Raw genomic sequence first — 25,290 nt, forward strand, 5'->3', positions numbered from 1 at the left:
GTGACAAATATATATAACAATAGAAAAATAACCTTCCGCCACAAATGTTTCTACGTTTCGAGGAAAGTAAGTCAAGCACTGATCTTTGGAATTCAGAGTGAATTATCGTTGCCCAATTTGAGTTTATGGTGTCATGTCTGGCTATGCTGCTGTGCGAATAAACTTTAAACGTCTCTGCGATATGTTAGCTCAATACGTAATATCATTCAGTGACATGTCCTTAAAAATATCGCACGCCAGACCTGATCTGAACTAAGCGTGATTTAAGGTTCTTGTTGATCTAGACTTATTAGGATTTGCCCTTCAGGGTATTTTAAGTACCAGGATCTGCCAACAAGTAGGTCAATACACAGTGTAAGGTCAGTCGATGCGCTTCGACGCCCTTGCGCCCTAGGCTTGGACCTAATCCATTTGTGAAATAGTACAGACCGATTAGCAATACACAGTGTAAGGTCAGTCGATGCGCTTCCACGCCCATGCGCCCTAGGCTTGGACCTAATCCATTTGTGAAATAGTACAGACCGATTTAACAATACACAGTGTAAGGTCAGTCGATGCGCTTCCACGCCCATGCGCCCTAGGCTTGGACCTAATCCATTTGTGAAATAGTACAGACCGATTTAACAATACACAGTGTAAGGTCAGTCGATGCGCTTCCACGCCCATGCGCCCTAGGCTTGGACCTAATCCATTTGTGAAATAGTACAGACCGATTTAACAATACACAGTGTAAGGTCAGTCGATGCGCTTCCACGCCCATGCGCCCTAGGCTTGGACCTAATCCATTTGTGAAATAGTACAGACCGATTTAACAATACACAGTGTAAGGTCAGTCGATGCGCTTCCACGCCCATGCGCCCTAGGCTTGGACCTAATCCATTTGTGAAATAGTACAGACCGATTTAACCAGTTAAACTACATGCGAATATTAGGTCTTGCAGGTAACAAGCGAGACAACCACAAAGGTTTAGCCAGAGGGAAGCGTTTAGTGCAGTAACATGTTGCTACCTAGTCCGTAGGAATTTGTATTTACTAGAAGTTGCCCGCGATTTTGTCTGCGAAGAATTCGTTAATCGCGTGCCCGTGGGAACTATAAAATTTTTCGGGATGCAACTATCCTATGTCCCTCCCAGGGTCTCGAACGATCTCCATACTTAATTTTATCACGATCAGTTCGTACTTTAAGCGTGAAAGCGTAACAAACAAACACACACTTTTTAGGGTTGCGTAATCAACTAGGAACCCTTATAGTTTCGCCATGTCTGTCCGTCTGTCTGTCTGTCTGTCTGTCCGCGGCTAAGCTCAGAGACAGTTAGTACAAGAAAGCTGTAATTTGGCATGAATACAAATTAGTTTTTTTTTGGGGTACCTCTCATAGACTAGTGGGGGTGATTTTTTTTCTCGACTAACCCTATAGTGTGGGGTATTGTTGAATAGGTCTTTAAAAATCATTGGGGGGTTGCCCACTAAAATCGAGCGTCCCCCCCGCCCTCTCTAAAATCTACACTGTTGAGTGGAAAAAAAAACAGAATGGTAGTAAGTATATCAAATTTACAATGAAAATTATAACGGCTAAGATTGCTTGAGAATTATTAGTAGGTACCATCAGCCAAATAAGTGGTCTTACTATTTTTAAACAATTCCTATCAAATGAATTATGTCGCTAAAGTCGAACTTTCATGTTGACAGACACGTTTATTGGCATTATTGTTTTATGACATGCAACAATTATCAACTTTAGGGTTAATCGTAAATCCTATAGACCCCAGCTAACGTCGCCTGTCACGCTACATTTCTTTGAATAAATTTTAAAGTGTAATATTTTTTTATACTAATTATTTTTAAAAGTCGCTGAAGTAATGTTGTTCAGTTTGACGAATATGATCTATGTTTTAATTATTTGCTCGTGTTACAGGCCACACCCGGTAGAAAAATATGACTTGATTTTTTTCGCAATGGCTACGGAACCCTATCTAGGGCGTATCGGACACGCTCTTGGTCAGTTTTTTTTTAGTAAGGATTTCGCGTGATAATCCAACGTATCTCTGCGGACATTCCATGCCCAGAGTAAATTAGGAAATTTTCAGCGCTCAAAGTATGCCGCAGTTGTTGACGCCAACCGATGTGTGTCAGGTCACCGAGACAGGGCGTCGTCTAAATTATTTTTATTGGACTATCAGAATGTAGCCCACCTTAAAATAGGCTTTTTATTCGTTAATTTACCCTATTACATTGGATTTCATGTCAGCCTGGGTATCAAAATTTCCCGAAAGGTCTACATTTTCTGGTGTTATAAATATTAGTGTCAGAATACAGGCTTGCATAGGGAGTTATCATAAAGTATGACTTCAATTCGTTTTATTCTAATTTTAATACATCTTTGACTTCTTTTGACGACCAAATGGTTAGAGAACCTGACTAGTTGACTACGAAGCTTGAGTGAGGTCCCAGGTTCGATTCCCAGCCGAGGCAGATATTTGTATGAATAATACGAATATTTGTTCTCGGGTCTTGGATGTTTAATATGTATTTAAGTAGGTATTTATCTATGTAAGTATTTTTATCCGTTGCCTAGTATCCATAGTACAAGCTTTGTTTAGTTTGGGACTATAGGTCAATTAGTGTCAAGGGTCCCATGCCCCATGATATTTAAATATCTTTCCACCCGTTTTTTTTTACATTTACTTATAATGGAAAGTTGGCAGCATCAAAAAGCACGAAAAAATCTTTCATCTAGGCGATATACTACCAACTAGAAATAGTGAGCGACAAAAAATCTGGCCCTCAAATGTATGCAGTAATAGGTAATTTTGTATGCAGTGGCACTTGTACTTGTACTTGTACTATTACTTATTCTGTGGCAGTGGGCCAAATTTTGTGCCGCTGAGTATTTTTAGTTTTTCATTAAAACCCTCTTTAGGCCTAAAATTGGTGAATGTTAAAAAAAAAGTCATTTTGCACATTAATAAGCACTTGTATAATACCTGATGAATAGGCGAATATTTTTATTCATAATCATATTCATGCCAAAGATTACAAAACCATAGAAATAACCTTAAAATGTTTATTGTAGAACATAGGTAGGCTGTCTGATACAGACTTTTTAAAAACATGTTGTGATCTTCTATGTCTTGCCAATGGGCGTAAAAAAACATTGAACAGGTACAGTCGAGTTAATAAACTTGTGAGTAAAAATTTGATCACAAATATCTGGACACGCTTCTACGCTGTTAACAAAAGAGTCGTGTGCAGATATTTTTGATCAAATTTTTGCTCACAAATTTATGGACACAACTGTAGATAGAAATACGAAATTAAACATACGTAAGTTAATGTTATTCAAATTTACTTTCATTAAAAAAAAACAAATAGAACATTGTGCATTAAGGGCCGTAAGAAGGGGATTACTAACGAGAGTCTTTTTATGACTCGAGTCTGTAATCCCGTTAATACAGCCCGTGATACACACAATGATTTTCATCACATTGCGAGGGAAAAAAGGCATAAAAATAAAAATATTTTGTGTCTAGAAACACTTCACAGCTCGACAAAAGATAGACGCTAAGAAAACAATTGAATAAATTAATCAGTGAAACAACGAACAGGGTGCGAGGATATACATATAGCAATGGATATATATCATGATATATATCACGATAAATATCAATGGATCCATTTTTTAAGATTCAGAATCTAAACAATTTTCTTAAGACAAATGCTGAATGGGCTCGATTCCTTAAAAAACCGGCCAAGTGCGAGTAGAACTCCCGCACGAAGAGTTCCGTACCATTATCTATACAACATTAGCGAAAAACATTAAAAAAATCATATTTTTGTATGGGAACTCCCCTTAAACATTTATTTTGTTCTGTTTTTAGTATTTGTTGTTATAGCGCCAATAAAGATGCATCATCTGTGAAAATTTCAACTGTCTAGCTATCACAGTTCATGAGATACAGCCTAGTGACAGACAGACAGACGGACAGTGGAGTCTTAGTAATAGGGTCCCGTTTTTATTTTTGGTTAGATTGATATTTCAAATTTCGTAATATCTTTTGAATGGAATGTACGGTTTGAATAATTCAAAAAGTAATCAACAGGTATTGAAACCTTTCTTGTATATAAAATTGTTTATTTGAATAAGGATTAATACAAAGGTATGGATAACATGGTCTGATATTAGTCGGCATTTCTGTCAACTATTAAAATGTAAAAAAGTAGTTATAGTGACATAACTACAATAGTTGGACATATGGTATCGTGAAGTTTTTTGTAGATTTTGATATATTCTTTAATATCGTCAAACATTTTTTTGTTCAATCATCAATAGTTTTTACAGCGCATGCGATGAAAGATGTTTTATGGCAAAATATAATCTCTAGATAACAACCGCTGGGCTTAGAGTCATGAAATTTGGTATGAAGGTAGCTGGACGTCTGGAATAATATAGGCTACTTTTTATTCCGATATTCCCACGGGGTAGGGATTAAATCTCGACATAACAACCGCTGGGTTTAGAGTCATGAAATTGAGCATGGGTGTTTTAATTTAACGTCAATGAAAACCACGATGTAATTTTAGGGAATTCCCACGAAAATTTAATAAAATCCCGGAATTTCAATTCAACTGCGGTAATATAATGATTTACGCATGCGAAGCCGCGGGTAACCGCTAGTATATAATAGTACTAACGTACTGGCTCTACCGTCAGGCGAAGGCGACTCGCACGCGCCTCACCCGCCGCGCCTTTGTCCCACCCATTCAACTCTCACTCAACCGTCGTAAACTTCCGAATTTCCGTTATAAAACTTGCGGAAACAGAAGCAGAAACGAATGTTGAAAAGCGCGCGGAACTTCCGCAGTTACGGAAACAGAAACAGAGGTATGTTGCACCACTAAAAATATTGTCTACCCGCCAATACACATTGTTCTTTCGAGTCGACTACCATACATAATGCTAAGAACAGTGTTCAGTTTAAATTCGAATGTCATACTACCAACATTTAAAAAAATATTTACTAAAACTATTGCAAAAACAATGATATAAATTAAAAATATAAAAATAACGAAGTTTCATGAAGCGTTTATCTACGCTTTGTGGTGTAAACTTGGGTTATAGGTTATATTATAGCTAATTTTTAAAGATATAAATAAAACGTTGGCTCACTTGAAACCTCTTTAGTCTAAAATGATGCACCTAGTTGATCGGATCACAATTATTATTAATTGTAAGACAAAATCACAGAACAGAAAAAATATAAAATATTATAGATAGCGCCTAGTTCTCTAAGTCGTCTGCGATAGTGCCTGCTCGATGCAGTAAAACGGTATATAACTTTTAAATAAGCATTGAATTAAATATATCTACCTACAATTTGACATTGACTTATTTTGTGCATTATTTGTACTATTTTCGTGTATTATTTGTTTAACAAATAAGTTACTGACCGAAGCAGGTGTCACCTGGTATATTGTGAGTAATCAAAATAATGTCATCTCTCATAAGGCTCCATGACCTATTGATAACGAAAATAAATATGTGTTAGTATTGGAAGTAACTTTGCTGATTGCGTATATTTTATTTATACGACATTATGTGCGTGTACTAGCAAATGAGTTTGTCGACGATATAAGTCTGACGCGTAACTGGGTCAGTGGGTCACAGGCGAGGCCCATTGATAGTACTGCCACTGTGTAGGTAGTTGTTCCCCTAACTACCTCATAAATACAATTTTTTTTTCACACAGGCAACTGCGAATGATGCAATGAGTGTCTGTGACAAGCTAATGAGGGCTATCGTTTTTTGTCTCAGTAGATGGCGCACTGTTGCGTGAGGTTTTTAAGTATGGTTTTGAAAGTCTGTTATTACGGGCGTGAAAACAAAGTTTAGATTAAAATCATATTTAATACACCTTAAAACCGTACCATATAAATATCGAGCATGCCACAGTGTTGCATAGTCCCTGTTTTGTTCGGAAAAAAGGGAGGACAAAGGTTTCCGAAAGACAAAACTGTCTCAAAACACAGACATTCATTTCCCCGGAACGCATATTTGCCATAATTAATTTCAGATATTGCAAAATATTCACAAAATTATTCTAATTATAAATAAACCCGCGTAGCTCACCCAAAAACTATGAGATTTGACATTTCGGAGACCTCACGCTACACTAGCGCCTCTAGCGGCGAATTCATTCGCGATAGCCCTCATTGACGCTAGTATCGCGAATTCGCGAGGACCGTTTGACAGCTTTGACATTTGGCTCACGTCTGTGATTGGTTAAATTACAAATGAATCAAGACTAACGTCAAACGGAGCTCACTATACTAACGCCATCTAGCGATATTTCGCCTGTCAAGAAACCCTCTATGAGCTATTTCAGCCAGTGCCATTATATCGAACTCTTGCTCAGCTTTAATTCAGTTGCTCAGTTGCAGTTGCGATTTAAAGTTGAATATTTTGCAAACAAATCACTAAATCGAAAAATCATTAGAGCAATCGTTCGTGAGCGTACTTATTAGGCGAAATCCCGCTCAAAGTGCAATAAACTCGCTAAAGATTTGAAAATATCCCGACGATCAACAGTCGTAACTATATTGCGACATGATCTTGGCACTTCGATTGAAGGCCTACGGAAAACAATAAAAATCACAGATTAACAGTTGCCCAGAAAAAAGCTTGAGTGAAAAAATGCAGGCACATGCTAGCTTGGCATGAGGGCGATGAAATTATTTTTACAATGCATTAAGCGAGGAAAAAAAAAGCGAGCCAGTGACTTTAACATCATTTATTTGCTATACTCCTTTTACTACAGTAGCGGGCAGTAGATATACCTACCGACATACACAGAAACAAAAACGTTAACTCACTGGGAGTGTGCGAAGTACTAGGTGGGGGTGATGAAATCTATCGCAGCGCTCCTGGTGGCCAAAAGTAGAAATAGTTCTGGCTCTGTCATCTGTCATACTCATATGAATCTGTCATTAACAAAGCAATTTGTACAGACTTTAACTACCTAATTTTAGTAAGAGATGTTTGTGTTATGATGCGAGCTAGAATTATTTAACACTGTCCCTGTTTTGTTCTTAATTCCGCTACATCTCGGACATCTCCAGCAACAATTTTCCTTATGAAACGGTTTGTGGTTGAAATTTTATATTGAGTGATACTCACAAAACCGGTCTTCAAAATGATACTCATTTTGATCTGAAAACGATATTTAATTTATTACTAGCGACATAAGAACAATTATATAATTTTACTATTATTCAAAGAAACCAATAAGATAGCTTTATCTTTTCGTTTTACAGTAATAGTACAACTAAACATGAAGTAAACAAACCCTGACATAACGAAAATAAAACACACTTTTTGAATAAATTTCACTTACCTCATTTAATTTTAATTACCAAAAATAAATTCACAACCATTTGTCCCCCCAAATCACGGTATCACAGTAATTTTGTATTATAAATTAATACGTTATAGGTTTGATTTTTGTCACAATGTCGCGATGAAATTTAAAACGTCAGAGCAGCAGAGCCATAAAAGTTGCGGACGCTAGGTGGCGTTGATGTCGTGCACAGAGTCAATACACTTTATTAAACCAACTTTCATAACAATCATTGACCCAGAGGATTAGAACAGCTACAGCTACTTATGATAGGTAAAGGAGACTTTGCTTTCGTATCGTGATTTAAAAAAAAAGTTGTCCGATGTAAATAAAAGTAGATTGTACACCAAGAGCATAAAACGAGCCTTTTATAGTGGATAGACACGTCGAGGGGAAAATGGGTTTAACGCTTGAGTTTTAGAGTTACAGGTGTACCTTTTATTTTTCTCCCATTATTAATATTTTGTTTTATTAATTTATTTTGTTTTATTTGATTAATTTTTAGTTTTAAACCAATTAAAAAATATTAAAAAAATATATAAAAACTTTTTGTTTGCGGCTGCTAACACCTGATCGCCTTGGTCTTAGAGACAGACAGCTTTATGCACGAGAGCATAAAATGTACAACGGTTTCAAAGTGCGTCAGCTGTCATGGTATGGGGTTGCGATATCGCCCAAATTCAAGCTACCACTGCTGTTCATTGATCGGTGATTCAAAACATTTAAAGACGTTTATTCAGAACGTGACTGCAGGGCTACTACGAAACTCGAAACTCTCGAAGTTCGTGTCGTGCGGTCGCTCTGACTCTTATACTATTTAATACGAGAGCGAGAGCGACAGTACCATATAAAAAAGAAAAAAAAAACAAATGAAAAAACATTTTTGACACAGGTGACACCTCTAAATTTACTTGCCTAAACAAAATTTTCCAGGCGGTAGGTACTTCCTTTCAAGAATCAGCAATATGTTTATTCAAACATTCAAACGGTGTTTTTTCGTATGTATACAAACTCCTCTATTAAAGTTTGTCGTATTTATGTGGCTTCTTAATCTGAGTATTTATGAGTAAAATGCTAGTAAAATGACAACTTATAACAACAATAGTTTGTATACGACACTGAAAAACACCGGTTGAATACAGATTTTTTACAAGCTTTTTAGGGTTCCGTAGTCAACTAGGAACCCTTATAGTTTCGCCATATCAGTTTCTCTGTCTGTCTGTACGTCTGTCTGTCCGCGGCTAAGCTCAGAGACCGTTACTTCTAGAAAGCTGTAATTTGACAGTGGTGAAATAAAAAAAAGGAAAAAACCTTCATAGGTAGGGTAACTATACCCTACCCCATAGGGTTGGGTAATTAATAAAATGCGAGACGACTTTGTGAGACATTTCTTGAATTTCTCGATTTCGTAATTTTATTTTTAATGAACGGATTCGTCTTATTGGGGTAACAAGTAATGTTTTTAAAACAGAAATTCAATTTAATGATAACTTTTGGTAGATATGTTTACATACAGACCTACGCAGTATTTATTTGTCAAAAAATCAATTTAGGTACTTTTATTTAAAGACTAAACCTACCATACCAACCCGGGTCATACGGGTACGGGGTAATATTTCTTCTTGTTGTTTACGTATAGATCAATATATAATAGTTTGGATATTTCTGTACAAAATTCTGAACCTTAATTCATTAGAAACACTGTCTATTTAGTTGATGATAAGGCGTCAGAGCAGAGACTAGTCGGTCAGGCCAGCAGTACGAGCGCTCAGTAAACTAAACACTTAAGTGTGCGTGCCTCAAGTTATTTGTTCTATTTTAATGTTAGTCGAACGCACCAACCTTGCTCTACATTCAAGATTACAATTATAATAAAAAGTACACACGAAATGCAGCCTTCTTGCCCTCAATCGACTCACATTTTCACTTTACAAGGAAAAATACGGTACGGTTAACACGCAAAAATAGCAGCTTAGTTAAATGCAAACTAAATATTGATTAAGAATGTGAATCTTTTTTTTATATATTTCAGGGTAGGGTGGAACTTTTTACATCAGTTGCGCCATATCAAGGTACTTTTTAGGGTTCCGGAGCCAAAATAGCAAAAGCGGAACCCTTTTCTAGTTTCGCCATGTCTGTCTGTCTGTTTGTCTGTCCGTCCGTCCGCGGCTTTGCTCAGGGTCTATCAATGCTAGAAAGCTGTAATTTTGCACGGATAGGTATATACCTATGTAAACTATGCCGACAAAATGGTACAATGAAAAACTATAATTTTTAGGTTACCTCCCATAGACGTAAAGTGGGGGTGATTTTTTTTCCCATCCAACCCTACAGTGTGGGGTATCGTTAACCATTAGGGGTTTGCTATGACGATTATTCGATTCAGCGATTTGTTTGCGAAATATTCAACTTTAAAGTGCTAATTTTCATTAAAATCGAGCTCCCCCCCCTCTAAAATCTCAACCGGGGAGTGGAAAAGTCTGAAAAAAATCAGAATGGTAGTAAGTATATCAAACTTTCAAGGAAAACTATAACGGCTAAGTTTGCTTGAAAATTATTAGTACTTTAAGAGTAATTTTAAAGTGCAAATTTTCATAAAAATCGGGCGTCCCCCTCCCTCTAAAATCTAAACCGGTGGGTGGAAAAATTTGAAAAAATTCAGGATGGTAGTAAGTATATCAAACTTTCAAGGAAAACTATAACAGTTAATTTTTCTTGAGAATTATTAATAGTTTAAGAGTAAATAACAGCCTTAGGTATAAAATATACCTAAACAATGGAAGATTCCGTATAAAATACGAAATATTACTTAATTTTTTCGTAATGGCTACGGAACCCTATTTCGGGCGTGTCCGACACGCTTTTGGCCGGTTTTTTTAGTAGAACGCCATGTACTCCAGGCCAATGATAAAAGACGTAAAACCGGCCAAGAGCGTGTCGGGCACGCCCAAGATAGCGTTCCGTACGAAATTACGAAAAAAAAACAAGTAATATTATGTGCGTTATAACACATTTAAAACACTTACTACAGTCTTAAAATCTATTGTCAGAAAAAGAGCGTATCTCCACGGCACTTCAGTTCTTTTGTTGAGAAGCGCACTTTTCGGCAATAACTCAAAAACGGTATATCCGATCATGTCATTGTTGAAACCAATATTCGTTGTAAGTATTTATTAAGCGTTACCTTTCCATATTTTTTGGACAAACGGTTTACAAGATAGAGGGGGGGGGACACAATTTTTGCTAATTTGGGAGCGATTATTTCCGGAAATATTCACTTAATCAAAAAATGTTTGAGAAACCTTACTATCTTTTCAAAAGAGTTGTCGAACTGTGCCACACGTTGATGCGAGTTAAAAAAAAATTTCAATTTCTGTTACCTACGTGTATGGAGTGCCCCCCCTATAATTTTTTTTATATTGTAATTTAACTACAAAACTAAATAGTGGCTTTGACAAGACATCTGTACTCCAAATTTCATTGATATATACGTCTTGTAGTTTCGAGTAAAATGCCTGTGACATACGGACGGACGGACAGACAGACAGACAGACATGTTTTAAAACATCATTAAAATTGCAAACTTAAAAGGTAAATAAATATTCAAACGAAATAGCTAGTCGTTGCTAGGCGACTCGGTCGCCTTAGCAACGGCTAATAACGCCTAGCAACCAAAAAACGCTGAATAAAACACGTTTCTTGTATGACGACCCCCTTTAATTTGTATTTTTATTTTATTTTATTTGTTTGTTTTTGTTTTGGTTTTGTTTTGTTTTTTTTTATTTGTTGTTATAGCGGCCACAGTAATACATAATCTGTGAAAATTTCAAGTGTCTAACTTTTACGGCTTAAGAGATAGAGCCCTGTGACAGACGGACAGACAGACAAACAGGCAGACAGCGGAGTCTCAGTAATAGGGTCCCGTTGGCACCCTTTGAGTAAGGAACCCTAAAAAAAGTAGTGTTGCGATCCAAGTCGGTGTTTGTTTGACGAACATAAAAGCACACGAGCCTGCTATTTTTAGTGAGTAATATTTATGTGATATCCGGATACTCGAAATCGTTGAAAAAAAGTCTGCACCTCCTTCCTAAGAAGCGTCATAAGATTCAGGTGCAAAGTAATTCCAATCGAGTGTAGTCGCTACCCCTCCTTTCAGGGGTTGAATTTTTATAGCCTATTTATTAGTAAAGTTTGCATTCAAATCCAATCAGCGGTTCTCACGTGATGTGCGGTCAAATAAACAACAAACAGATAAACAGACAAACAGAAAAAAAATCTAAAAACTGTTGGAACGTGTTCTGTTACCGTTTCTAAGTATCCCCAGGCAACTTTTCAGAGGAAGTAAATACATAGAGAGGCCCCATTCTACTATAGATACATTTTGTTATGCAAATATGTGTAAAATCGATGTAGAAATAAAAAAACACGTATTATCTCTTTCTTTCTAAGATGTGTCGACCTATGAAAACAAAGACGGCATGACATTTATTTAATTTATACTCGCCAATGGTTTGTCATTACGAGCAAGTGACGTTGCATCGTGCCATCCGCCATCTTACGTGACAGAGGCTATGCGGTATATGATCTGTCAAGTAAACTAATACTACCTACGGAGTTTTTGGTGATTTTCAGTGTTATAGAACTAATTTTAAATTTGGTTTCGTGTTGTGGACATCAAGTGATGCAAACGCAATATGACTTTGTTCCGTTCAAATCAACCGTTTTTGACTCTTTATAGGTTAGTTGCCGTTATTCCCTCAAATAATGCCATTTCATGGTAATATTTACATAACGATAATTAATTTTCTTAAGCTTTTATCATTTCCATCAAAGATATGCAGATTTTTCACCATTTAACGTTGTATTTTGGGTTCCATTGAATTTGGTAAAATTGACAATGTTCTTTAGTGTTGTGCTGAATGTCGACATAAGTAGAACTGAAAAAAAAAACTGTACATTTCGTCCATGGTTTCTGACTGATGGCTGTTCTAATTTTACATATTCTCTGAAAATTATGTAATATGGCGGAAGTAGTCGAACTACGCAGCGCAGGTAATAAATCCACGGCATAAGAAACTGGACATCTGTTTGTTGCATTATGAAGAGTCGCAGTTGAACAGAGCTTTAGACGTTATCCGATTCGCTATATTCGATATTTGTAACATGAGATAGTTGATGATTTATGTAAATTTAAAAAAATCTTGTATTATTTTCATTGTTTTACAAATAAAGGGCATTTAAAACGTTGTTGCTTAATTTAGTCATCACAAGGTAAGTAATCACGCGCTACTTAATTCGTGCAAGTCTCTGAAAAAAGCCTAGCTCTATTTTGCACGTTCGGTTAGGTACATGTTTTTTTCACTTGTACTTATCGTATTAGTTATCAAAAGCCTTAATGTGGTTTAAACTATCGTATAGGATTTTTTTAACACCATATTTATATTTTTGGCAGGTGATTTTCACTCGCTATAAATATTTTTCTTGTGATTATTGTGACCATACTAATAAATGCTTTATTGGCTGTTATTTTTTCTAAACTCCTGTTAATAGACATTGCAAAAGTAATTAATAAACCTCATCTTTTTTCGATTTTTTTTTCCAATAAATAGTTGCACATATTTTTTCTTGTCATCAATATTTCAGTAACTACTGATTTCGAGATACATCTACCCCTTATGATTTCTAAACGAATGTTATATTACCAGTCTTCTTGTACCTATATGCAGTTTACGTAATTATGAACAAAGTGAATTTCAAACTAGTTTTTCCAAAAAGAAACACAAAAGTCAAAAAGAAACTCAAAGTATTAGCCGCTAATAATTCGGATATCGATATCAAATATTTTGGTTTCGAAATCGATAGCACAACCCTTGAGCGCCATTTTATGCGACATGTTTAGGTATGCACGCGTATTTTGTAGGTATTTCCGGTCCATAGGTATAGGTCTATGCTTTTTTAGAATATCTTCTATGTACAGACTTTCGACCCTCTTCAGCTTTATTATAGGTATGTATAGAAGAAGAAGGACTTTGGTTATTTTCTTAAATATCTAATTAAACCAGTAGGTAATTTATTATTTAAGCTATTTGCTTGAACAATACACTCTATAGTAGTTAGAGGGTTTAGTCAGTTTTTGGAGAACAATTTCTCGCAATAGGTTTTGATTGGACACTTAAAACATACATAAGTGTCTGTTATTTTAGACTACTGTCTAACATATTATACATAATATATTACATCAGTCTGACAGTTGGTTTATTTTCCTTGTAAGTCGTATTTAAGTTTTTTGTGGTAATACCGTGACAGTTAAGACGATAGTGAATATTTTAAATGTACATGTAAGTACTTATATTTTCTGTTGCTTGATAACGAGTTTGGCAACGAGAGCATGACATGTAAAAGCAAGGCAACTCGACATAAGATACTTATTCTCTGAGGCAAGGATTGACGGGAAACTCTATCCCATTGCAGCAAGAAACAATGATGATCTAAGCTAAGTAATGAAACTAACGCTAGGAGAACAAAAGATAATACATACGTCAGTCCCCTATAACAAGTATGACGTGGATAAGTAATTTTTGCAGAGGTTAGGTACAAAAGTATGAACTGAAAGTGAAAGTAGAATGGCTTCAGATACAGTATACTCGTACTAGCCTATTCAAAATGTTTGTTGTACTCGTATGGTGCCTAAAAGTAATGGTCATAATTTGTGTCCAAGGTCAAACTTCAACTGTACCTATTCCTTGACTTGCTAGTATTTATTTACTTGCTATTTTGCCGTGGCCCTACGCCATCGTGAAAGTGGTAAGTAAGGTCACCTGAGGTAAAAGCGACTATGGGGTTATTGCGTTTATTTGAGATATATTTTAAACAGCGTGAGTTACAACAGCTTCTGCCATTTAGTAATAGACACTTGAACTACTTGGAGAACAACCCGTAACATAGAGGGCGTCTCGGTGAATCGTTTTCAAGATGTCGGCAATTTTAAAATTTGGTACCACACCAGAGTTTAGCATTGCTCGAGTTAGTGAACAAAATCCATTAACATCCTCATTTTTTTTAAGGTTTTGGTGTTTATTTTATATTAAACATGATGAGTATTAGTTGTTTCACATGTCTGGATTTTAATTTTCATTAAAAATGCTATATTTTTAGAATTATTTCCATTTAAAATCTTTGCAAGTTATTTATGAAACTTTGCTAAATGCGTCAGTATCTTTTATGCGTCTATGCAACGCATTAACCCCAATGTCAGTGGTCAATAACCGTTTTGTTTATAATGTAGTTTTAACAATTTTAACACATTTTTCATGTTAAGTAAGTATATTATTTTACCTGTAGAATGTTTCACTGACTATCGTCTAAATAATGTCACTTAATTAAACTTTTCATCTCACTCTTTTCAATCGTAAAATCTTCTAGTTCAATCGGCCAAATCGTAGATTATTTTTAAATAAAAAATAAAACTGCCTTAAAAACACACACAGGAACTAAAAAGCAAAAAAAATATATAAAATAATAATTGAATCGGCTCAAAAACCGACTAACTGAGAACCTCCTCTTTTTTTTAAGTAGGTTAAAAAATGTTTGAAGACGCATTTTCCCTAATTATACTATTTTTGGTCTCAGCTGATTATTCGCGGTTTGTGGTTCTTGTATTAATAATATCTTCTAGATTATTATATTGCGAACACGTGCCATGAAGTTTTGAGGCTAAAATCCCAAACGTTAGACAATTATTTAAAAAAGATGCATTTTCCCAAATTGAGGTAAAAGCGTCTAAAATCCCGTTTTTTTTTAAATGCTTGTATATCTTTTAATTGTCGTGCAGCAAAAAATTAACTTCAGAAATTTTAATGGTAAAGAGTTGTATAAAGCACAGAACGCAAGAGTGTTTCAATATACTTAAAACATACCTACTTCATAATTTGAGATAAAAAAAAAAACAAAAAACACAAAAAAACAGTGACGCCTTTACTCAGGTGACCTTATCAGTTTTTTATGCCGCAGAATATTGTGATTCTATTGTGATTAGATTACTTTCCACTAGAAATGTGCTGGGTCACTAAGGAAATGTATGTATCCAATAATAGAGAATATGCAAGAATTTTGTTTATTTTTTTCAAGTTATTTTTATTACCAAACCAAGCTTTAATACATAGTAGGTACCATCAGCCAAATATGTGGTCTACCACCCTAAAGTTGATAATCGTTTGCATGTCATAAAACAATAATGCCAATTAGACGTGTCTGTCAACTTGAAAGTTCGACTTTAGCGACATATTCATTTGATAGGAACTTGTTTAAAAATTGATAGACCATTTATTTGGCTGATGGTACATTACTGCAGAGGCCGGGAAAGAGACTTGCAGGCCGAGTAGGATAGGTATACGAGACTGACAATTCTTTTACGCCGAGGCTTGTAGTGTAGAGTGCTTTTCTCAAACATGCACTGAAATAAATAAAAACTACTTCCTAGAAATCAATTACTTATTCTTCCTAGAAATTAATTATTCGTATGACAACTAAAATTGTACTAGACTTAAATTATACCTAAGTGTTTATTTCATTTTAAGTAACATGGATTTTTAAAACGTTAAACTAAATCAAATTGCTAAAAAACATGTAGAAAACGTTTGAAATGACAATGACACTTAAGTACTTGTCAATAAAAAAAGGACAATGACACCTGTCAATTTTCCCGCCAAAGCTTTTTTTTTTGCAGTCTGCTGTTCGAAATGTCGCTTTATGGGCCATTACACACGCATTGTAGCCCATTTAATTTAATCAGCTACCTACATTAATACTTTATTATATAAATTAAATTGTAATTTGACGTAAAACATGTCGGCAATATTTATATATTTACATATAGAATATTCATAGTCCAGTGAATTTATTCAGTAACTAAGAAATGAACCATAGAAATTCTGATTCTTAATTTCAGGTCTCGTGTCATCGCTATTTGATCAATCGTGGATCGATCCACGATCGTGGATATATTATATTTGACATTTTGCATTGAAACAAATGACTGTCGTCTTGCAGGTCTAGGCCTGCAATGGTATATTTTGAAGCCTATTTTAAGGAACACAACATAAACATTACATTGCATGTTAGAGAAAAAGATTTTTTTAAATATAAGTATTAAATAAACACGAAGCGAAGATTAGACGTTTTGACAGAGAGATGCAACATAAATTTTGACGTCATAATATGCTACGACGGCGACGGCCATAGAAATCTCATACTAAATTTCATTTTTCTAGAAAGAGAGATGGTAAGTATGCAAACTAATCTTGCTTATTTTCAAACAGGTATTGTTATTTTTTACGTCAATGATTTAAGAGAAAATTTGTGATCCAGCATTTCCCTATTATGTTGCACGAGTGTTAAGCTAAACTATGAAAATAAACGCTAATCCTAAAGCCCATGACGAAACATGTGGGATTATAATCAGAAAGAGCAAAGTTGCAATTAGTTTAGATAACCTTTGCTTCTACCAATATAAAGTTCATTGCAAACTGTGAATACCTACGTACTCTAGAAAGAAAACGGTTTCTCTCGTCAATGTAGACAAGTTTTGTAAACTTGAACGCAGGTAACGCAACAAAAGGGCAAACTTTTCTTGGCTGAGTGACGAGAGATGACACAACGAATTGTAGGTAACTGTGTAAGTGTGTAAAGGGAGTGCCGCATGCCGTGGAGACCAAAAGCTCTGCGAGTTTATTACCATTTTTTATGTAGTAAGTTACTCAGTTACGTAAACACCGACTGTAATTTCGACATGACTGTTGCCACTTTTCACACTTTCCAGTTTCAGCTTAATGAGGGTTATCACAGAGGCGAAATATCGCTAGATGGCGTTAGTATCGTGAGGTCGATTTGATGTTTGACGTTTGCTTGCGATTGGCTCATTTAGTTTTTTAACTAATCATGAGTAGGTAAACGTCAAACGTCAAACGGACCTCTCGTTACTAACGCCATCTAGCGATATTTCGCCTCTGTGAAAACCATCATTCGTTTTATACATAATAATATTATCAAACACATTTTTTTTTTTCAGGAAAGAGCGAGCGCACCTGTTAACCTGTTAAAGGTGTCTTTATCTTCTGATCTGACAAGACTTGCCCTGCTTTCGCAAAAAAGAGTTTTTTGTTGGATGTAACGTTTTCAACATTTAGGGGTTGTTCACCATTTATTGATTAGTGTTAACTGACTGTTAAATGTGATGCCGCCTCCGTCTATTCGAACAAAAAAAATAGAGACGGCATTACATTTAACCGTCAGTTAACACTAATCAATGGATGGTGAAACAGGCCTTTAATGTAATGCCATGCTACATATGTACATCATGCATGACATGACAATTAAAGCAATTAGGTAAGAGTTTTGTACCTAGTTAGTTTTTGTTTAAAGTGTTTCTAGGTTTTTTTTCTAGGTCTAGCCAGAGTTTAAAATCTCACTCCTTCAACGTTTTAATGATTTATGGTGATGAATGAAGTGTAGGAATTTTTTTAAATACAAATGTGTACCTAATAATGGTCACTTGTGCAAAATTGCTAGATTGTTGATGCTTTATCTCTACCTTCTCTGGTAGAGAAGAGACTCTGAAACTGCTGCTCAGAAGGCTCTACCTATGTCATTGTTCGTATTATTATCACGTGTATTAGCAGGTGGTAGGACCTTGTGCAAGGTCCGCCCGGATTGCTACCACCATCTTGCTCGCTAATCCTGCCGTGAAGCAGCAGTGCTTGCACTGTTGTGTTTCGGCGTGGAGAGTAAGACAGCCGGTGAAATTACTGGCACGTGAGGTATCCCATCTAAGGCCTCTAGGTTGGCAACGCGTCTGCAATACCCCTGGTGTTGCAGATGTTTATGGGCGGTGGTGATCTCATACCATCAGGAGACCCATTTGCTCGTTTGCCATCCAGTCAAATAAAAAAAAAAAAAAAAAACGTAGTTTTTAGGCATTGACTGTAAGTACAAAGTTTTATATTTAATTAAATACTTCCTTCTAATATTATAAATGTGAAAGTTTGTGAGTGAGTGAGTGAGTTTGTGAGTGAGTATGCTTGTTACTTCTTCACGCTGAAACGGGAAAATTTGGAAAAAGTTAGTTTATAACACGGATTAAAACATAGGATAATTTTTATCTCGATATTCCTACGGGATAGGGATAAAATCTCGAAATAACAACCGCGGGGCTTAAGAGTCATGAAATTTGGTATGTAGGTGGCTGGCCGTCTGGAATAACACATAGGCTACCTACTTTTTATCCCGATATTCCCACGGGATAGGGAATAAATCTCGAAATAACAACCGCGGGGCTTAGAGTCATGAAATTTGGTATGTAGATAGCTGGACATCTGGAATAACACATAGGCTACTTTTTATCGCGATATTTTTTGACATTCATAAATGCTTTTCATAGCCTAAACTGAATAAAGATATTTTGAATTCGACTTTGGAATCGGATTCGTGTTATCATCGGTTTATCCACCATTACCTACCTCTCATATTTCGTTTTGTAGAATTTTTTTACCGTACAACGGCAAAACCTACTAGACACTGGCAAAATTGTCCTCCAATGGACAGCCATATTTTTCTAAAAAATCTAATCTAATCTAATCTCGAGTTCGACTTTGACGTAAACATATACCAGAAAAGATGTAAACACATACATACATAGGTATTTGAATTAGATAGAGGACAGATGTGCATTAAATGCTGATTGCCTCGATGTTGTCGCTGTCACAAATAGGTAGCTCAAATTTACGTGTGTTAAAACGAAAACAATGACTACCTATCTAGCCAATATTCTTCCTAGATTGACTGGGCAGGTAGGTGCTAGGGTATGCATGAAAATACAAAGTAGAGTATTATAATAAGGTTCTTTTTAACTATCCCTAAATAGAATTAGGTACTTACCTAGCTAGCTAAGACAGACTACCCTGAAAAAAGGTACCTAATTAAAAATATATTAAATAAATACTTCGCTACTTAGATATCTACCTATTTACATAGGTATTTAGATAGTGAGGTAAATAAGAAACCCAGTATGAGTAAGCAACCGACAAAATACGATCTAAAGGAAACAAATTTATTAGAGATGAACCAATACAGATACAAAAGCCCACTTGTCGGAATCCAAACAGAATCAGCGTTCGCCCTACTTCCAAAAATACTTCTGATTACTCGCCACAACGCGTCATTGACAGAGGTAGTCTGCGCAATATCATTTAGAATGAATCTAAACGAGTTCTATCTTTAAGGAAGGCCCTGCTGGGAGCGCTGGGACTTCTATCTTTTGCGTGGATTGACATAGACATCAGCAGCTCTATTAGTATTGTCTGCTGTAGGCAATGTGCAACCCGTACCGCAACCGAGCAAACCTGCCCTACTGACACCGAATGAAATCAAAAACGATGACGGCAGCCGACTGCCGATCACTATTGAATACAAACTACACCACATATGTGACTCTGATCTAACACGACATGTCTGCTAGTTTGTTTCTTGCTAAATAAAGCTGATTACAACTTATCTTTGCGAAAAGAATGTCCTGTTTCTTAACCTACCTACTAGAATAATTCTGTTAAAACACTAATTTCACACTGCCAGGCGGCCAATTCCATGGCAGGATAGCGCGAAAAAACAATACGCGGCGCGACGTTGCCACATCGTGCAGCCGAGCGTACGAGCAGGTAGCCTCCACATTGCACACAGCATTATGTAGATGTATGTATTATTATACAACACTTGTCTCTTTTGAATAAAGACAGTCATATATAATTTTCTCCCAGGCCTCATGTACCGAAAACATGCGTCACGGACATTGAATAGTGACTAAAATGTAGTATCATGATTAGATTCCCATTGGTAAAAATGAGGAATATAAACTGATGCATGCTTTATAGTTTTATATAAAAGTTTATATTAATAGAAATAGACAAAACCAAACATCCGGTTCGAACGAATGTTTTGGATTAAGTCGAGACCTAGAGCCGAAATGACTCTACATATTATTATATTTCAAAGCGTACTGAAATTCATGTACTCACCGGTGGAAGGATCTACGTACGCGACCTGAATGTCTATATCTAGATGTTCTGGCGGCTTGGCGTCTGTGGAACTCATGATATCGTAGTCCACCGCCACTTCCGTCCCGAACTCGCTCTTCGGCTGACTCGTGGAGGCCGCCAGACTCTGCGTAACACTCATTTTCGGAGCGTCTTCGTGCATTATACACGAATGACACAACGTGGCGGCGAAATTATAACCAATTACTTAATATGTTTCACCCACTACGAAAAAGAAAGTATGTTATTTCAAAAATCGCTTGTAAACGAAATGTAGGTCTCTGGGCCACTTCACTTACACTTCGGTATTCCGACATAACTTGATAGGTAGGATTCAATTGAGCTACCGTACTCATGACTGACATTGAAATAAATCGGTAAAGGGCAGTAGGAAATTAACCTAATTCGAAATAAAAGTGTGTCACGACCAATAAATCAAAGACGAAGGCGTAGAAAAGGTAGAAAAGCAAAGCAATTTATCTTATTAAAACTGCTATGTTATCTGGTCGGCTATTAATAGTTAAAATAAACAATACTGTAGAATTAACTTTTTATTAAAGTGACCCCTAAATCTTAAAACAAACATATAATTCAGCTAAATGACTGGGTTTGCTCATGAATACGCTGCGTTGTGTAATAAATGACCGTTTCTATTGCACAATCCTTTCACAAGGGCTCTGGATGTAGGTCAATCTTTATGAGTTCGATTGCAAAGTAATGCCTTATGTATTTATTTGTTTTTAAGTGAAAAGTATTTTTGTGAAACGAATAATTTAAAAAGGTAATAATACAGTAGTTTGGAAATACTAAATACATTTATTATAATAAAAGATTGATTTTGGTATACTGCATCCGGTTTAACGAGTGCCATCTACAGCTTGTTGAGGTTTTAAACTTGGTTTGGTCACGTACAAAAAGTTCGGACTTGTGTCACAAGAGGGCGCGTCGTGCCACTGTCTTCTTACTCATTATTTCATGTACTTATTCCCTATTTCGTTATTGTTTTACTTCGAAGACATGTCTAAAGGTATATTAGGTATTATATCTATAATGTATTCTATGGTAACTAGCCAGCGGCGGCTGGCAATTTGGCATTGATATGTTGATATATTATATTAGAAACTGTAAGTACTGATGATTTGGCAAGTAATGCCATCTAGTGGTCACAGAATGCAATTTATTCACACGTGCAATGTCGTGCAACAAAAATAATTATATTTGGAACAAACAAAGTAGGTTTCACTATAATAAATTCTACCTTGCAAGGCATGTGAAATTAACAGTAAGAAAAGCTTAACCTATTTAAGTGTAATCTCAAAATTCTTGTAGGTAGGTATGTAGATACACCTACTGTAAATACATTTCTGAGAAAGTCATCTTTTAGACTTCTTTTAAATTTTGCATATGTTAAATCATTAATTACCTGAATCTGGCAGTCTATTAAATATTTTTAACACATTTCATAACTATTTTTAGGAACAAGTGACAAATGTGACAACAAAACATGTAATTACGATATTGCAAAAGTAAGTACCTACAGGGTTTAAACATTAACTTTGGGCTGCCAAAACAAATAACTATACTGGAATACGAACAAACATCGTCCATTATAATAAAGAAAGACATGGCAGTGGAGGTATACCAATTTTTTTTAAACAGGTCTACATCTACACGACTACCGAGGCGTACGTAGGTAAGTACCTACATTACATATAGCTCTGTGTTTCACGTGGTTTCACACTTTTCAGGACGCGCCCCCCCCCCCCCTTGTGTTAAAAATTATTTGGTGACCCTCTGCTTACCTCGACTTACAGTTATTTGTATTATTTTACGTTGATAATACAAACAATGAATAATCATAAAACAATAACGATGAGAGTATTTTAAGATACTGCGACCCCCAGATTGAAAAACACTGCTCTATTACATTTGTTTGCATTAGGAATAAATTAAATACACTATCGACCTCTGAGGCACTGCCCCACAGTGAAATGCCGTACCTATCTTATATAAAATAGAATGAATTTAACCATAGTAGCCGCAATGGCTGCCTTCTGTCACCACACTACCTGAATAACCTTTGTGAACGCAGACGAAGCGATTTATTTTGTAGCAGATTTTGGACATGGTCATTCCAACGGCAGTACCCTTAGTGTAAGTTTTCGGTTACAAAATACGTCTCGATCGCGTTCAACTCGCGTTAAAATCTCAATTTGTATGGGAACACGAACAGCGACTCTAGCGGAACGATTGCGATGTTCGTGTTTCCATACAAATTGAGATTTTAACGCGAACGCGATCGAGACGTATTTTGTAACCGAAAACTTACACTAAGGGTACTGAACTTGTCTAAGATAATACTCAAGAAGTTATGTATTTATTTCTGAGAGAGTACAGACCTACTATATAAGTTAGTAAAAAATTGTTAGTTCAGCATTGTTCTGCCAGCAACGGCGTAGAAATATTTTCAGTTTTATACCTCTAACATTACAATAAATAAAAAAATATATGTTCTCTACTTGGCGGAGATTTTCTTCGTTATATTTAACTTCAGTGGCATCAATATAGTTTTAGAATGGTTTAGGTACCTACTTTGAGATTATTCTCTTTCAACCACTCGTAAGTAAGGTTGCCATAAGCATGGACTTTATGGACAAATTAAATGTCCTGATAAAAATCCTGACATTTATTGTAGATTTTGCATAGCTTTGGCGTTCCTAGATCGTAACTAGTTTTAAAACAAAAATGTACTGATACTTCTTTAGCTGTAATTTATCCTATTCAAAATTGTTCTGAAATAAATATTATTCGTTTTGGTGACTATACCTAGTGCCACCCACGAAGAGGCGTGATTTTGACAAAATTAGAGACATCAATGACATTGTAATAAGAACCACGGCAAGCGTTACCTATACTTGCTAATTACAATTATCATTTCATTCATTAAAACTATGTAAACTTATAATAAATGTGAGTATCATGAAACATAGATTATTAAACATTTATTTTTTTAATAAAAGGGGTCATTCCTAAAAATCCTGACACTTGCCAAGTCCGACCGCAACCCTGGTAAAGTGTTTGGAAGATCATTAATATAATAAATAATAAAGAGAAGCCAAAGTGGGCCCAAAATGCTACCACGCGGTACGCCATGTGTGTTTTAGATAAATGTTGATCTATATTTACTTAATAAAATTTTTGTTATCTGAGAAGTACTCTGGTATTTCAACGCACTGTTGCCTGTCTGAAAAATACGACCTTATCCAGTCATGGGGTGTGGGCCCCGGATTCTGTAGCATAACATCTTTTCCTAGAGGCGGTCAATATGGTCATGACTTACAAGTCAAACGCCTTGCTCATGCCCATAAAAAGCGGCCAAGTGCGAGTCGGACTCGCCCATGAAGGGTTCCGTAGCAGCAAGTAACATAGGTAATATAAAAGTTTACTTTACTATTTATGACGTATTAAAAAAAAACTAATAAGGTCGGTTAAAAACATAAACACATTTGGAACAGCAAATAAATACTTCCAGTTCTTTAATACTCTTTTTAAGACCTTCAAAACTCAGCGACATAAGCATTAAATCAATGTTGGCCACCTCATGACGAACATGATTAACTGGAAGAAATCCCTTTAATTAAGGTATAAGTACGCCTTTTTGTTTCTCATCTCTTCATGTAGTACCTTATCTGTTTATTTCCTGTGTTTTTGGTATAGTAAAGTATTACACAGAGAACTGCGTAAAATTTCGATGACAACCAGGTATCAAAGATGACAACACCGGAAGATTGAACCCTGAAAAGAAACCCTACCGTGTTTATGCAAAAAAAATGGTCAAGTGCGAGTCGGACTCGTAGATGAAGGGTTCCGTAAACAGTTCAGTAAAAGTTTTTCTTAAAATTCTTCTAATTTTTTTTTGCTGACTGTACTTTATACTCCTGGTTACCAAAGTACTCGACAAGACGACAAAGGAGTCCAAACTCGATGCGGTCGTGTCGTTTATCAGTGTTCCTATGGTCAACCGCTAGCTTTATCATCAGATCAACTCCATGTTATAATAATATTGCATTGTCATCGGATTCAACATGCGTTTAAAATTTCAGCTCAATCGGTTGAAGATATCCACTTCAAATTTGAGTTGAAAGATTCCACCCGAGCAAACATAGTTACATTACCTACACTGCAAATAATTATAATGCTTGTAATAAGTTTTTGTTAAAAAAATATTTTTTAATACAAGCTTTGAAATTTACCACGAGCTTTGCGGTGAAGGAAAACATCGTGAGGAAACCTGCGAAGCGATTCAATGGTGCGTGCGAAGTTCCCAATCCGCACTGGGCCCGCGTGGGAACTATGGCCCAAGCCCTCTTGTTCTGAGAGGAGGCCTGTGCCCAGCAGTGGGACGTATATAGGCTGGGATGACAAGCTTTTTTGGCGAATGTACTTTTTGTTGACTGTACTTGTATTGTCGTCTAAACTACATATCTGTACCAAATTTCAAGTCAGTACTATTAACTATTGAGGAGTTCCCTCCTGCAGAGACGATTCTGGCAGGACCACCAAGATGTCACTACAAGGTTATTATATTGTCACCAAATTTACATAAGTATGCCAAATTTCAAGTGTCTAACTTTTACCGCTTCAGAGATAAGAGCCCTGTGACAGACGGACAGACAGACAGACAGCGGAGTCTCAGTAATAGGGTCCCGTTGGCACCCTTTGGGTACGGAACCCCATAAATCTGATCACTATTTGCTGCAGTGACAGGTTATTACTAGATGCTATATCAAAAATGGTAATTTCAAAACACAGAA

At 36.0% G+C, this 25,290-nt stretch overlaps 1 protein-coding gene across 1 annotated transcript in view; it reads right to left on the reverse strand.

Annotated features, from left to right (window-relative positions):
* Positions 1–20,801, reverse strand: part of ftz-f1 (ftz transcription factor 1) — a 96,709-nt gene extending 75,908 nt beyond the window's left edge. Inside the window, exon 1 of the mRNA XM_074096908.1 lies at positions 20,459–20,801. Coding sequence (XP_073953009.1) covers positions 20,459–20,639 — 181 coding nt within the window. The 5' untranslated portion in view covers positions 20,640–20,801. The remainder of the gene's footprint in view (positions 1–20,458) is intronic.
* Positions 20,802–25,290: the final 4,489 nt, after the last annotated feature.

This window comes from Choristoneura fumiferana, chromosome Z, assembly GCF_025370935.1.
Source record: "Choristoneura fumiferana chromosome Z, NRCan_CFum_1, whole genome shotgun sequence".
In the NCBI taxonomy this organism is placed as follows: domain Eukaryota; kingdom Metazoa; phylum Arthropoda; class Insecta; order Lepidoptera; family Tortricidae; genus Choristoneura; species Choristoneura fumiferana.